Source organism: Arachis ipaensis, chromosome B8 (assembly GCF_059453495.1).
Source record: "Arachis ipaensis isolate K30076 ecotype BB chromosome B8, ASM5945349v1, whole genome shotgun sequence".
Classification (NCBI taxonomy): Eukaryota; Viridiplantae; Streptophyta; class Magnoliopsida; order Fabales; family Fabaceae; genus Arachis; species Arachis ipaensis.
In genome coordinates this window covers 41,911,678-41,928,654 of record NC_142443.1, presented here as the reverse complement: position 1 = coordinate 41,928,654, position 16,977 = coordinate 41,911,678, and the positions used below count along the sequence as shown (strand labels likewise).

General features: G+C 30.2%; 1 protein-coding gene across 1 annotated transcript; it reads right to left on the bottom strand.

The window, feature by feature from the left end:
• Positions 1-2,467: 2,467 nt before the first annotated feature.
• Positions 2,468-11,254, bottom strand: LOC107614518 (protein SRG1). Its single transcript, XM_016316705.3, has 4 exons — positions 10,929-11,254; positions 8,938-9,185; positions 7,699-8,026; positions 2,468-2,945 (listed from the first exon to the last, which is right to left on the bottom strand). Exons 1-4 carry the CDS (start codon positions 11,187-11,189, stop codon positions 2,688-2,690), a joined length of 1,095 nt encoding a protein of 364 aa, XP_016172191.1. The 5' UTR covers positions 11,190-11,254; the 3' UTR covers positions 2,468-2,687.
• Between the last annotated feature and the right edge of the window lie 5,723 nt (positions 11,255-16,977).

Sequence of the window (16,977 nt, the reverse complement as noted above, 5' to 3'; positions counted from 1 at the left end):
ATCCATACCCGCTCTCACCAATGTCTCGCTTATCAGGGATGGGTGAAAACTCCATTTTGTATACCTTGAACACGCTCTCCATATGATACGTTGGATGAACAAACCTGGTCCTTGCAAAAGCACAAACCGCTAGAGCATGACGGCATGGATAATGGAAATCCTAAAATAGCCCGTAGTCACAACTATGAGTGTCCAAATAAACCCTGCATGTGCATGGTAAAATCCAACAACGGACTCCATTTTTTTCGACCACAAAAATATAATCAAAATGATTTCACTCGTGCACAACCATCTTGGAAATAGAATCCATGTTTTTCTAAACATTTTTTGTCCGATACTGTGAAAACATGTTACCTCGACTAAGTTGAGCAAATGCTTCTTGATCTTTCCTAACAAACAAGTTCTGCATACGCATATACGTGGACCGAACAATGGCTGCAATAGTAAGGTTATGCCTCCCACTTAGCATGACATTGATGCATTTAGATACGTTAGCAGTTATGCGACAAAATCTTCGGCCAGAATCATAATGTTGCAGCCAGATCTCCTTGCAAAACGTATTTTTCTACGTCGCAATTTTCAGTTTGAGATATCTTAGCACTCTCATGTACGCCAGGTATTGCTCTTCATTTGAGGAATATGTTGCATTGATCAATGTTCATTCTCCTTCTTAAATATATAGCTCTGCTCCATTGTTGCTCGTAATCGAAATAGAATGATTATCTAAATTGATTAATATGTTAACCATTTTTAGAAATTTTACAACAATAACATGATAAACATGTAACCATTTTTCCAAAACAGATGCAAAAATTTTGAAAATTTTACTTCTATCATGGAAATGATAACTCTACAAATTAGGTTGCTATAGTGATTTGAATGATCTTGGGACAATTTAGTGCCAAACATGTGTCCATAGCTTCATATTTACGAACCTCCCAATAACCAAGATTCTGTCGATATACAACCTGAAAGCGTCACCAATAACTTGCCACATAATATCTGCACCGACAATGATACTTCAGATAATCAGATTTAACCACTCGATATTCTACACACTGACATATGCTATAGTTTCTTTATGGCGAGGTGAACATACTTTCTACTGTAGAATCTACGACCAACCTTAGCTCCACGCTCCCATCTATGTTATAGTTGTCAGCGTTTCCCAAACTAAAAGGTATCGAATCCACTTGCATAGCATCTAGGTCCAATGTCGAATAATAGCTTGAAACTGGGGCTCGGCTAGAAAGTGGTATTGGTGATGGTAATATATGTCGTGAGGAAGTAAAAGACGATAGTTGAGTTTATAAGACAAACTCTATATCGTCATTGCTATCTCTATCAAAACCAAATTGGACTCACTCCTTATCTGACTCAGACTCTTCAAAAACTAAATCCGCATCAAGTTTGGCCATTGGGAGAGAATACCAACTTTTTGTGGGAGATTTGGCTCTTCCCACTTAACTAGGTCCTGTTGCACAACCTGTTGGAACTACTCATGAGGAAGAAGAACTGCCACCAACATCCACTAACTCAATGTACAATTCCATCACTTGTTCAGTCACAATCTTTCTATGGCAATCGAACATAGCTCGCACGTGATCATCATCCTTTAGCCAGAATACCTTATACTAAATATTCTGCATGGCGTCTAATGAAATGCCTGATACCCAATTTTTTGAACGTGCATAATTCCAAGCATTCCCACATTGACCAAAATCAAACTTTTAAGCTTTGTCAACGAATGCAACCGCTAAGTATGCATAACAACAAAATCATTGTATTCAAAATGTGTACCATCATCTTTACATGATACTGTTACATTCAGATAAACAACAATGACTACACGCTCACTAGCCATTTAGTGAATTTGTCTTTATAAGAAAGAAGAAAGAATAGATAAAAGGTGAAAGTTATTTGGAGGATATGATATATATAGCTATCCTTCGTGAAAATTTCATATATAATTTCGCATGCAACACGTGCATTATAGCTTTTTCTCACGATTTCGCTGCCATCAACCGCGCAATTGTAAATGTTCACCGCTATTGCACACGCAGTATGTGCAGAATGGCCTTATTAGTCTATTTCACCGTCCTTACATGTGCTATAGACTGTCTTCTACGAAATTGTGAGAGAGTGTTTAAAACTATAAAAAAAAAAATTAAAAACCTTTAAATGAGTAAATATGAATTTTTTTTATTTATTCAAAAAAAAAACCCTAAAAGATCAAGATGTTTGTTATATACTATTTATTTCACAAATTAAATAATAATTTCATAGTATAATATTTTAATTATTTTCAAATTACATGTTCTATAGATTTGATCGATCTTTTATTACAATTATTTGTTATTTTAACATGATATATTAAAAAAATAAGAGATATATTGAACCTTATGGAGAACAAACGTTATGTATCAAAGATAGTAAAATTAAAAAAAGATTACAATTAGGACAAAAATTTAACATAAAATAGGAATTTAATTTCTCAAATATTGGTACAACACCATATATCCTTTATTGGAATGCACAAGTACATGAACAACAACATTGAAAAATATTAACCACTATGATGTACCAAGAAACGATGCATCATGAATGCATTTATTGGGCTACAAATATATATAGCATGGGATATTATTAGAATGCCTTAGATCAAACAAAATAAACTTAGATTTATTTCAATCATGATGATTCTCTATTTTCATGACATCTATGTAAGACTTTCCAGTAAGTTTTTGGGCAAAAAAACCCTCATAGTATTCCATTACTCCAACACTTTTGAACCGTGCTGGTGTTTGTTCAGTGATCAAGCTTTGTGAAGGACCTAGCATAGCATCTTCTTTAGGACTATAAAATGTAGCAATTGAAAGTCTTTCTTTTTTATTGTTCACCGTTGATCGATGTTCGATACTTTGGTATACTCCATTGGTTATAATCTGGCAAGTGAAAAAACACAATAAATAATTTAAGTAACAAGGTTAATTAGTTTAATAACAATAAATGCGTTCCCTTTATAATTGAAGACAAATATTGTTTTACGAAAAGTGTTAGGTGATTATTTTTCTTTGTTTTTGCATTATATTTGATAAGAAAAAGTAACATGGATAATTATATCTCTAATAACACGTTTTCTAAACAAGATTTTTTTTATATTTGTTTAATTTTTTGCATAAACTTTTTTTTATTTACTTTATATATTTTTTTAGTTCACTAAAGATTGAATTTTTTATTAATATTATATTATAAAATTATTTTTTAATTTAAATTAATAAAAAATAATATAAATAGTTATATTTTTAATGATATTTAAATTAATATTAATAATTCATTTTTTTTTTACACTAAAGGTGGTGTTTCCTTCGATATTCCTCTAATTGCAGACGCATTCATTTTTTCTTTTATTTATTTATTTATTTATTTTCCTCTTTTGGAACGGTAGTAGTGTGCATTTAACACATGATTTTTGTATTATAGACAATTTTTTCTAATTTGGACCCTGCCCCAATTTTTAGAGATACTTTTGGCTCGATAAAGTAAGAAAAGAAGACAGAGAAAATTTATATCATAATTCTACTGGGATCTATTCTTATATATTGTACGCAGTGATAAATCCAAAACCATATATAGTGGTGGGGCAAAAATATATAGGGATAATTTTTTTAATATATAGTGTCATCAAATCTTTAATAAATTAATTAACGCATAAAAAGAATTAATTTAAAATAAAATTTCTTTTACCTATATTATTCTTAAACAATATCATTCAACTATTTATTATTATTATTTTTTATTCATCAATTACGAAGTCTATTTATTATAATATTCATTGTATAAAAATTATCTTAAGCAAAATAGTTGTTAAAGATAGAAGACCGTTTAAACGTGTTAAAATAAACAAATAAAGCATAACAATAAAATAAATAATAATATTAATATATAGATGAAATACTTTATTATTTGAATCATTCTTTCTGTTAAAAGAAAATCAATTATATTTAGGAAAGTTAATTTAAAATTTTTTAATTTAATTAACTAACTAGTATTTCAAATTTGACATCATAATTTATTCTTTTTTAATTGATTTGATATATTTATTTATTTATTTATTTTTAGTTTCGATGCAAATCAAATTTTAAAAGATAACTTATTATATTTAATTTTAATAAACTTGAATTTCTTTTAATATAAAACTTAAAAAATCATTTATATTTTATTATGGGAACAAATACATTAGCGACAAATATATACATCTATATAATTGCTAATAGTTTTAAGATCTTAGCGATTGTGATAGTGCCCCTTCGCTATTTCTCGATCCATCCGAGTTTATTTAATTCATTTACTTAATATTCATTTATGTCATTGAGAGTCGCTTAGCAAGCACTACATCGAGCGTAAAAGAAAGATTCAGGTGGAGTTGTTTTTATGTGAATTTAATAATTGATATTTATTAGATGATAATTTAATCAAATTTATTAAATTATCGAATAATTTTTTATTATTAATTTTATATAAAGATAATTATAAATAAATTTTTAATTTAACATAATTACTTATTTTTTGAAACACCTTTAATCATGATCATATAATAATCTAAATTTAAATGGACCCAAATCACTTACTTTTAAAACTATTGGGATCAAAACAAAATAAATTTGATAAGAACCGAATCCAAATACCAAATATAATAAAAATTAACACTAAAAAAAATATTGAATATTATTGAATTTAGCATCAGACGTTAATGGTAGGTTTATCTTTAACAATAAATTATAGAAATATTATTGTCGGATTAGATTTTCTAACGATAAATTCACTAGTAATATTTGAAGAAAAAAATTGGTACAAGCATTACTATTAGAATTATCAAAATGTTACGTTTTGGTCATACGCAATGCATTACCATCTGATTTATCCGTCAGTAAATTCGACGATAAATCTTATCTAATTCAAAATGTGTGTCCTTCTCTCCTTATTTTCAAGCACATCATTCTCTCTCCCCCATTCTCCTCTCTTTTCTCTCTCCCCTAAAATTTCCTTCGGCAATCTCTCTGGCCACCCTCCACCAGTGCTGCTGACCTCCATTCTCCTCCAAAGTCAGCATTAAGTTGCCTGTATCGTGTTTCATTGTCTCAAACGGAGTTGTTCCTTCTATCTCTGTGTAAGGCCCACATCGGTTGGAGAGGGGAACGAAGCATGCCTTATAAGGGTGTGAATACCTCTCCCTAGCATGACGCGTTTTGACGAGTGAGTGTGGGGGGTTTCGGCTAGCATCCCTATCATCAAAGACAAAACCGTGAGGCCTTGTGTGCCAAAGCGGACAATATCGTGCTAGCGGGTGGTCTGGGCTGTTACAGATGGTATCAGAGCCAGAACCCGGATCGATGTGCCAGCGAGGGCGCTGGACTCCCTTAGGGGGTGGATTGTAAGGCCCACATTGGTTGGAGAGGGGAACGAAGCATGCCTTATAAGGGTGTGAATACCTCTCCCTAGCATGACGCGTTTTGACGAGTGAGTGTGGGGGGTTTCGGCTAGCATCCCTATCGTCAAAGGCAAAAACCGTGAGGCCTTGTGTGCCAAAGCGGACAATATCGTGCTAGCGGGTGGTTTGGGCTGTTACACTCTGCCACCATTGGAAAAGCTGCCGCTGCCGCTCTCTCTGTTGTCGGAGTTGTGTTTCTCCTCTGTCGTCCAGGTAGGTTGCCCTCATCCCTCTCCCTATTCCATCCTTTTTTATTTGTTTAATAAAAAAACCTAACATCTTCTTTCCCCGACCCCCTTTTTTGAACCACCATTCAAGTTCACTTTTGCCTCTGATTCCTCTACCGGTGGCTGCTTCAATTATCGCCTGCATCTCCTTCTATTTCTGTTGCTTCTGGTTATCCTGCTCAACTCTTTTATCCGTATTTTTGCCAAGGACAGACGCCTCATGGTGAAAGGAACCATGAAGATTTTCACTAAGGTTCTTCACATCACTACCAAGAAATTTTCTTGTGGTGAAGGTAAATTCTTCACTGCTCCTTCTACAATTTTTATCGTTCTGCGACTGCTTTGTAATTTGTGATTTTTTTTCAAATTGAATCTGTCTCTCATATTTAGATATCATTCATTATAGAATGTTAAAGGGTTTTGGATTGAAAAAATTATCTATTTTAGTGCTTGAGTATTTAGATAATAATTATTCTAAAATTTATACAAATAATGGTACTATTACTATTGCTTGAGTATTTGATGCAAGTTATTTATTAGAATTTTAAGTTTCAGTGATCTTAATGTTAGTTTTATGTTGTGGTTAGTTCACACTATGTTTATGGTTTGCTGTGTTACTTCTTTGGTTTGTCCATGGAATATATTCCAGTATTACAATTGATCCAAGATGCATTATAAATTATATATGTATGTGGCACATCTTTCTTAATCTAGACTAACATTTTGTTATTGCATTAAAATAAGTATTTTTTGGTATAAAATAGTAATCATAAATTTGTTGACACATCTTATTTTCTACCATAATTAAAATGATTTATAATGGACCTATAAAATAGTAATCATTTTTTTTTCAAATAATTCATACATAGGTTACACATTATTTTATTTACTGCTTATTATTGATTTTTAATTTAGTGTCTCTGTGATTCTTTTACCTTTTCTATTTTTTGTTATTTTTTATTGGACTTTCTTTAGCTGTTAACAAAAACTTAATAGATCAAGGTTTATCAAACTTAATTGAAAAACTAAGACTGAATCTTGGGTAACTAAAAAAACATATTTATTATTCAATTTTTATAATTGTATCAGATGATTAATAATAATGATAGTTGACCATGAATTTTTTATTAGTTATGAATTGGTGTTTGATTTGACTATTGTATTCGCTTAATTTATGACAATGTATAATTGACGTTGTGAATGATAAATTAGTTCATTGTTAGCATCATAAATAGTTTGGTATAGTTGATTCTTTATGTAATGTAGTAGTATTAGTATAGTCTAATTTTTAATGCTCATCAGTATTGTTCTTTCGATTTCTGATTTAATTTTGTTCAATTTTTATAATTGAGGGTTTAGTACATTTTAAATTTAATTTTCCGACTTAATTGAATTTTCTTTTTTTTTCAAATAATAAAATTTGATCTATAAACTTATTTGTGAACTTTCAATTAAAAATTATAGACAAATTATTATAAAAAATTATAAAACTTTGAATTTTGTTAGTTTAAAATTATTAAATTTATATATTTAAAATTATATATTGAATTTTAAAATAAATTTTTTAAAAGAAATTAAAGTTTAAGTTTACCATCGAATTTACCGTCAATTAAATCCGTCGGTAAATATTAATTTAATTATTGATAATAAAAAATATATTACCGTTATATTTATCGGAAGAAAAATTTGACAGTAACAAACTCCAAAATTTCACAATTAAAAGTTTATATCTGTTGGTAATTAGCGGCAGATAAAAAAATCCACCGATAAATAATTACTAACAAAATTTATATCGTCAAATTTATTCTGTCGCTAAATTCGACAATAAGTAGATTATCAACAAATTTTTTTAATAAATTCACCAATAAATTCAATAGTATTCGACGATTTTTTGTAACATAAAAAGTTATTTAATGAGTATTATCATTTCTATCAAGTTGATAATTGATGTTATAAATTTGATATGGTTGGGTCTATTACCTCTAATATGTCCCCAATGTTGATGACAAAGGCATTAGATAATGGTTTAACAGGAACCCAAATGCCATTATCCTTTCTTATCTGCAATCCTTCAACTTCATTGGCTTGTAGGAGTATAGTTAGACCAACTGCATCCGAATGTGGTGTGAACCCAATAACCTTTTCCGGTTCAGGACATGGAGGATAATAGTTCATCCTCATCATTTGAATTCCATCTTCAAATAATTCTCTCATTTCCTCTTCTTCTATCTTCAAAGCCTTAGCCATTTGGGTAATAATAACTATGGCTAAGTTTTTCAATTCTTGTGAGTAAAGTTCCATAGTTTCTCTACATGGCAAAAGCATCGAGTACACACATACAATTAATGATACTAAAAGTTCACAACTACAATTGTACAATGATATTAAAGGGTGGGAATAATAATATTAAATTAATTTGGAAAAAAAATTAAAGATAACATTAACATTCATCCCAAATGTTTAAAACAAAAAAGTGATAATTTATTATAAATTTTATTGTGCAACTATTATATGAATAATATCGAATTTAATGATAGTCAGTAGTAATAACACTAATAGAAACATAATCTTGCAGACAGTAAAGAAAGAATACGAATAGCATGGATTATAATAGAGAAAGATCTGAAGATGTGGTAATAATTATTACAAATTATGCACTTTCTTTTACAGGTTTAAATTTTTTATGAATTAAAAATCAATTTCTATTCTTTTTTTTTAAATAAAATAAAATAACATTATTAAAAAATAAAAAAAATCATGGAAACCAAAAAAAAATTTGTCTAAATTAATATTTACAAATAAAATCTTTTACATGTTTTTTTATCCGTTTAAATTTTAAAATAAATAATTTCATGACAATAGCAAAAACAAAAAATTAATTAGAAGGGAAGAAACAAAAATATTTATATAATAATAAAAACTATCATACATTTCACATTAGCGATCTCAAAAAATAAATTGCACAAATTAGGAGGAAAAAACATCTTAGTAATAGTAAATAATTATGTGATCGAGAAGACAATATTATTTTCGTAGAAAAACTTTAATCTTATGTCTGAGCCTAAAAAAATATAAATAAAAATTTTTAAATTAAAAATATAACAAAATCTGACGATGTGCAGCTAGAGCTACTTATCATAAAATTTATAATATATTTTCAATCATGGCAATAGCAATCATATCATGATCTGGTGGGAGCACATGCAAATTAAATAAAACCTGAAGGGGAGAGGAAGTTGTGGAAATAAGTGGGGAATTCTCATGTGGTTTGGTAGTGTGAGCATATAGAATATATCAGCCCAATCAAGTTTCTGGTCTTCACTCTGAACAAATGCTTGTCCAAACCCCTCCATATGTTCTGGACTTTGCCAATATTTTTTCTTTTCTGACATTGGAAGGTTGAAGAAATCTTGCATCTCCAACTTTACCTTCTCAATCAGACAAGTGCTAACTCCATGGTTTACAAGCTACAATAATAACAAAATTAAATTGATTGTTCATTCTAATTATGAATGAATGAATGAAACGATTGATTTTATATGAATTGAAAGGAAGAGAATTAAATTTGGTATCATAACTATATAATAATTATTAGTTTGAACAAAAATTCAAATCACTATTTTAAGTGATCACACACATGTCATTTCAACCCAGGGGCGGAGCTAGAAGAAATATTAGAGGGGGGCAAAAAATATTTACACAATAAAATAAGACTAAAATAAAATTTTAAGGGGGGCTAAACTAAAATTTACATATAATTTACATGTAAAATATTAAAATTAGGGGGGCCATTGCCCCCCTTTCCTTGTATCTAGCACCGCCCCTAATTCAACCACTATATTAATTCTTATTACGTATACGTACACATGATTGATTATTTGGTGTTATAAGGTATTTTATTCCAATATATATATAATCGATAGAAGAAAATTAGTTTAATTATTCTGTTAGTCTTTATAATTTTATCAATTTGTAATTTAGTTTCTATACTTTTTTTTTCATCCAATTGAATTCTTATGCTACTTTTAATTTTATAATTAGGTTCTTTCTAGTGTAAAAAATGTTATATGGCAAATTGAAGATATTTATAATTAAAAACTTAGTTAAATATTTGACCGCATATATTTTAAGAGAAATATTCTGTTAATTTTAACTCTTTTGATATAAAAATGACTTAATTACAAAACTAAAAAAAGTATAGAAACTCATTTAAAAAATATATATAAAAACTTAATTAAAAATTTGATAAAATTAAAAAGATTAACAGAATAATTAAACTAAGAAAATCAGTATTCAATTTTTCTTCTTGATGAAATTATTCCTGTTTCTTTATTTATTTCTTTCATAATGAAAATAAAATATACGTTTTTCATTATTAAGACTAGACTTAACTATATATTAGTTAAAAGCTAAAAGTATTTAACAAATCAAAAACACTGAAAATTCAGTAAAACATAGGAACTTTCCTAAAATCAACCAGAAAAAGATCACCTAAAGAATTGAGGCTTAAATATGAAACGTATGTATTTGAGAGGAATAACTTAATAAGAGTATAAGAGAAGAAAATGACGTAAAATTTTGTATAAATAAACAAGATTAAGAATAAACGCGCATAAGTTTTTTTTTTAATGATTATTTGAAAAGAGCTAGGATTATTAAAGGACACCAATATTAAGTTAAGTAATTAATTGTTTATAATTTTTTATAGTATGTATATATATTTTATTAATCTAACCATTGAATCACATTAATATACGGTGAAGATTATCTATACTAAATTTCTCTAAATAATACTGTACATCAATAAACATGCATATAATTGATGAATTCTTACTTTTGTATATTTTGAACATATGTGCATATTAAAATTAAATTAGCTATCAAAATTAGTCGTGAGTATAAAATATATATTAATATATAAAATATATATTAAAAATAAATTAAATAATACATATATTTATATACAAATTTATAAATATATAATGATGAATTTTAGTATATAAATAATTTTTTATAAATATAATAAGCCATTTTGGATTGAAATTAAATTTTTTAGCGATGTCTACAGTACAACATATAAACTTTTATTTAAAAAAGTTAATTTTTTTAAAAAAAGTTGCACAAAATTTTTTACAACTGCACAGTTTTAAGTGCTACCATTTTTGGAAGGAAGTGAAGTTAAAGAAGTGATAGGGCGTGAGAAAAGAGACCTGAAAGAATCCCCAATGTTTGGAAGCATGGTGAAGTTTGGCTAATTCAGAATCTCCATACTCAGTAGAAAGCAATCTCTGCAAATCAATAACTGGAATCTCAAGTGCATGATCAACTTCAGAGATTACCAGATCATGATCTTGTTGTGGCTGAATGTATCTGGGTGGAACACTAGACAATTTTTGTTTGGCCAGTTCTTGAACACTTGGCACCAGAATTGATGTCCCGGATGGGCTGTTCTTCTTCAAGGTCACTTCCATGGCTCTAATATTATTATAATACGTATCACCCTTATTCCGAATGCACTTGATGCTAAATTTGCGGAATTTATAGATAGATAGATGGGAATTATTATTGTGTGTTAAACTATTGTTAAAAAATGGTGACATTGATTTTGTGTAGAAGTTACGGATTTTTTTATTTAAATTAAATAAATATATTATTTATTGATATCTATAAAGCACACAATATTTGATATGCACAACTAGTCACATCTTAAATACTATGATGACCCAAATTTAACTAAAAGTATATTCTGACAATTGAACATCGAAATATAACACAACAAGATTTTTTTTGTTTGTGACTTAAAAGAAAATAAAAAAAAATTAAGAAAAAAAAAAAAACAAGAAACTGCATAAGAAAGGCAGTTCCGTTGGATACTACTCTCAAATTCCTTCCAAGGCAATGGAAGCTCCACTTGGGAAGAAATAGTCCTCATTGCAGTCTTTGCCATAATGTTTGCTACTGTATTTGCATCTCTTAAGATCAACCGAAGATTAGCATGCCATTTCCAAGACATGATATCTCGGATTTTTAACACCAAAAGATCAATAAACCCAGAGCAATCTTGTAAATTATTGACAATAGTAAAAGTCTCTACACAGTCTGTCTCACATATAATGTCTCTTTGTCCCGAGTCTCATGCTAAAAGAAAGCTTCTCCAAATAGCAAACAACTCTCCTTGCAAAATGCTACGACTCTCAATTGTTCCCAGACAGCCTCGTTGCCACCTTCCCTTCCAATCTCTGCTAACACAAGCAAAACCAACTCGAGCACCACTGCCAGGATAGTTAGCATCACAATTAATCTTAAAGGTACCCACTGAGGGGGGAATCCAAGAGCCACTAATGGTTGAGGGGATAGATAGTCGTTGCAACTCAAAAATATTTCGGAGCTCATTTTCTAAGGACAAAGCTATACCAATCACCTTGTCTGTGGTCCAATGCTCGTGAGGATGAAAGATCTCGTTATTTCTTGAACACCAAATCCACCAGAGACCAGAAAAGAATCTAAAGGGGCGTTGTTTGCTATTATGTAAGAACCAACTCATCAAATCCACTGGTTGATCGGAGATCCCTAAAGCTTGCCAACCAAGTTAGGCTTTTGGACAATCCCGAATACAATGTAAAACCGATTCCTGACCTGAGAAACATCGTGGACAGCTATCTGTGTGCGAAATGCCCCTCCTAAAACGAAATGCAGCAGTAGGAAGAGCCTCCCGAAGACATAGCCAGGCCAAAAATTTGTGCTTTTCCGGAACATGTTGACGCCAAAGCCAAAGCCAATTACCCCTATCCTCCCAACTAAACTTCTTCTTACTGAGCCACAAATAACCACTATGAGCATCATAAACCTTTGATGCCGCACCAGTCCAACATCAACCGACCTCTGAACTAGCTTGAACATCTGGGTTGTAAGAGTTAATGTTGCTCTGCAGAGACTAATTCAGAGGAGAATAGATATTCTCAAGGTTCCACTGTCCAGATGACTAAAGGTCCAAGATCCTGAGATCCGAATCAGAAATGTGAACATAATCCATCTCCTGACACAGTCGCCCCTCTCTTCTCCATTTAGAAAACCAAAAGTTCTGTTCCAAATCCCCAATGCACCAACTAAAACCTTCATTCAGGATATCCCAAGCTCGACATATACTCTTCCAAACATAAAATTTCCTTCCTCGAGACCGACTAAAACAATCATCCTTAGAAGAATGGTATTTCTCTGTCAACAGTTGAACCCATAGCTTGTCGGGATGGTGAAAAAGTTGCCAAACTAGTTTTCCAAGAAGAGCAATATTGGCACAAAAAGGATCTCTAATTCCCAGACCTCCAAACTTCTTAGGAGTGACCAACACTTTCCAGTTAACTAGATTCAGGCCTCTACCATCAGCTTGACGACCCTTCCATAGAAAGTTTCGCATCATGGATTCTATCTTATTAGTTACCCCTTTAGGGAAGAGAGATACTTGCATGCGATAAGTAGGAATCGCAGTCACTACCGAGTTGAGAAAATAGAGTCTGCCTGCCTTATTAAGCAATCTCCCTTTCCAGCTGGCTAGCCTTCCCCGAATCTTGTCCAAAACATCGTTGAAAGTTGCGCGTGTCACCCGAGAGTGATTAAGGTTTACCCCTAAATACTTGCCCAAGTTCTGGACGAATCTGATGGAGGAGACTCCAGTGAAAATCTCTTTTCTTGTCACTGAAACATTCCTGGAGTATAGCGCTTTAGATTTTTTCACATTAACCTTCATCCCAGAGGCTTTGCAGAAAATTTCCAAAGCTACCATTACAGTTTGAACTTGCTGTTTTTCAGCTTTACAGAAAAGAAGCAAATTATCGGCAAACATCAAATGAGAAATTCTTGGACCTCCTCTAGAAACCGCAACCGGCTTCCACAAGCCCTTATCAACTTGCTAATTAATAGAACAGGACAATCTCTCCATACACAACACAAACAGATACGGTGATATAGGATCTCCTTGCCTAAGACCCCTGCTCGGAGTAAAGCTATTTAATCTATCCCCATTCCAGAGGATAGACAGTGAGGAAGCAGTGACACAACGCATAATCAGATTGACTATCGGAGGAGGAAAGCCAAAACTCACCAGGGTTTGTTTCAGAAATCCCCAATCCACTCTATCGTACGCTTTCTCCAAATCAATCTTAAAGGCCAGGGTGCCTTTTTTTGACTTTGTCTTCTTCATGAAATGGAGAACCTCTTGTGCTACAATGATGTTGTCTGAGTTCCTCTCCCCGGAATAAACCGGGTTTTCTACCTTCGGAATAACACAACAAGATTTAAATGTATTTTGGATGCACTTGAAATAAATATGACGCTTTGTATTTTTAATATAGAGAGTAATAGTGATGTTTTTTAATATGATGAAAAGTTGGTGTGTTTTTTATTTGTATGAATACCATAAATTTAAGAATTCTATTTTTAGTGTTTTAATTTTTTTTTTTTGGTTGATACCATAAATCTGAGGGATAGATTTGTGGTTTTTAGTTTTTTTATTTTAAAAAAAATATAAATCTGAAGAAGGTCAGATTTGTATTGTAGTATTGAAAAAAAATTTAATCATACTAATTGAACCTTTCAATTTGCTTGAAACAAAAAAAAAATATCTCACCACAAATTAGATCCTTAGTCAATTTGTGCACTATAAAAATCTGATTCTCCTATTTCTCAAATTTAAAGGTCCTGATTTATTTTTTAAAATTAAAAAAAAATTAATCCATATAAAAAAAATGCACCAATTATCTATAATATTGAATTATACAACAATTTTTTTCTATTTATAAAAAAATTAGCCGAAATATGACAAAAAATAAAAAAGGGTCTTCAATACATACCTAAAATACGTAAATAGGGTTGTAGTATTCGAAATTACAATACCTGAGATATATTTTCAATAATTGCAGCTGTGATATTCATTCATTTGTAGAATTTTTTAAACTTTAGTAACTTTTTAACACCTTTACTTCTAATACTTGAAGTATAGATAGTTCTCGATAATATGTATGCGATAGAGACATCAATCAACTAAATACGATGTTATACGTTATTAGAACGTTAGATTTTAAGGTTAATTTTGTCTTTTTCTGGAGTAATTAATTAGTTTACATATTTAGATTTTATTAAGTTAGTTAACGTATTAGATATTTAGAGTTAATTAGTTAGAAATTTTGTTAAAATATTTATATAGTTTTATTCAACATGTTAGGATAATTAATTGGCTCATCCTTAATTAATTAGATATAAGTAGTTAGAGTACTTGTTAAATATTGACATGTTAGATTAGATTATTTTTTTTTTAATTAATTAGTATGTTGGATTTAGAGTATCTAGAAGATCGTTAGTTATGTTAAAATAGTTGAATATGAGTAATTAATTTTTTAAAACTTACATAAAATTATTTTTTTATTTAATATTTAGGATATGTTATTAATTAATATTAATGTTGTTATATGAATATGTCATTCATAAAATGGAATATTTTATTAACGAAACTATTTATGCACTAGGTTTAGAATATTTAATTACAACAAATATTAGAGATATCTATGGATTAGATAGACTAATTTATAAGATTAAATATTGTTATTTTTGCAAAGGCCTTGGTTGCTATTGTCACATGAGATCTTGTCCATCTCCCATGATGTCCTGTTGTCTTACATGAGGAGGCTGGATTTGGATAAGATATACAGTAGAATTAAAAAAAAAAATATTTTTGATAATGTCTTGCTTTCTGTATTAAAATGGTGGAGATCCAAAATCCACAATTTTTATCTTCTATGAAGTGAGGTGACTATTAAACTCCCATATGTTGTTTACTATCTTGGTTTGTACATTAATGGTGAGCCAATAGAAAATTGTACCAGAAACTTCCAATAGTATCATGGACATCCTCCACATGCAGGGACGGATTTACTTTTATGGGTATGGGTAAGCATCTCCACTACAATTTGAAATTTTATTGAGTAGTATATAATAATAATATTTATTTGTTTCACTAAATTATTAAATTTGACCCCACAATAATTTTTTATTCAACTTTCGACACTTGATAGTCAATTTAAAAACTTCATATTAGATGTCCATTATAATGATCAATTTTCAAATTTAAATAAGATTGGTATTCTTTCTTAAAAATCGACTTGAAAGAATATTATCTATCCATTTATGTTTCTTCTTTTAAAATTAACTTTAGTTTTTTCATAATAACTACACCAATTGAATGAACTTTTTCAATTATTAATATTATCAAAAGCTAATTATATAAAAGTTGAGTTTTAAATTATTGAAGTTCCATGCATTTCGTTTGGAATAGAACTGGATACTTTTCGTAAATATGCCAAGTATTGTAACCTTATTTTTCACTACACACCTATCTTGGGTACTATGATTCTATTTTTTCTATGCACATATGTCGGATATTAATAAGTATTTTTTTTTCTTTGTGCCATATCCCAAGTATACTTAAAATGCATTCAAATCTTGTTCTATCATATGTCTGATGTTGAGATATGTTTTTGTTTAAATTTGAGTCGCAATATCAAAATGTGTTAACTGCGTATATTAATAAATGATGTTTGCTACGGTACGATTATAAATTCATACACGTTAAAAATATAAACAAGTAATAACAAGTCATGTGAAATTTATTTTCCACGTTAGTATTTAATTTTTTTTTTTTAAATATATATTATATCATCATTTTTACTAATACACTCCTTTTTAATTAAATAAAAATAAAAATATATTTTTATTTAATTTTATAAAAAGTCTTAAACATTCTTATTTTATTTGATTACACAAAAATACTCTTTTAAATTAATCTAATTTTAAAATTTAATTAATCATAATTTTATAATTTCAAAAAATTTAAACAACAAAATAAAAAACATATAAAAAAACAAAAAATCACATTTACTCTTGTCTAGGTTTTAGAAACCCTTTCGCCTGTGCAGGTTTTCCATATTCTTCATCTTCTTCTCTCCTCTTCCTATTGACTCTCTCTGTCTCTCTCTCTCTCGCCGGAGCTCGATCTCTCTCATCTGTCTCACTGTGGCGTCGCACTCAAGATCTCTCCCTATCTCCTCTCTGGTCTCGCAATCGAGGTCATCGTCGCGTCATAGAGCGTCGCCTTCCTCCTGGTTACAGATAGCGGTGCCTTCCTCCTGGTTTCGTCTTCCTCGCTGTTTTCTTTGCCGTCTTCCTCATTCTTCATCACTGTCGTCAGCCTCTCCCTTCCAGCAATTCCCT

Bases quoted from the DNA above. Each gene is read 5' to 3' on its own strand.
- LOC107614518 (XM_016316705.3), bottom strand. From the start codon at position 11,189: ATGGAAGTGACCTTGAAGAAGAACAGCCCATCCGGGACATCAATTCTG. The intron at 9,186-10,928 runs GTCTCTTTTCTC...TTATTATTGTAG, and splicing joins AACATTGGGGATTCTTTCAG to CTTGTAAACCATGGAGTTAG. The intron at 2,946-7,698 runs GTAATAGACCCA...TTCACTTGCCAG, and splicing joins ACATTGGGGACATATTAGAG to ATTATAACCAATGGAGTATA.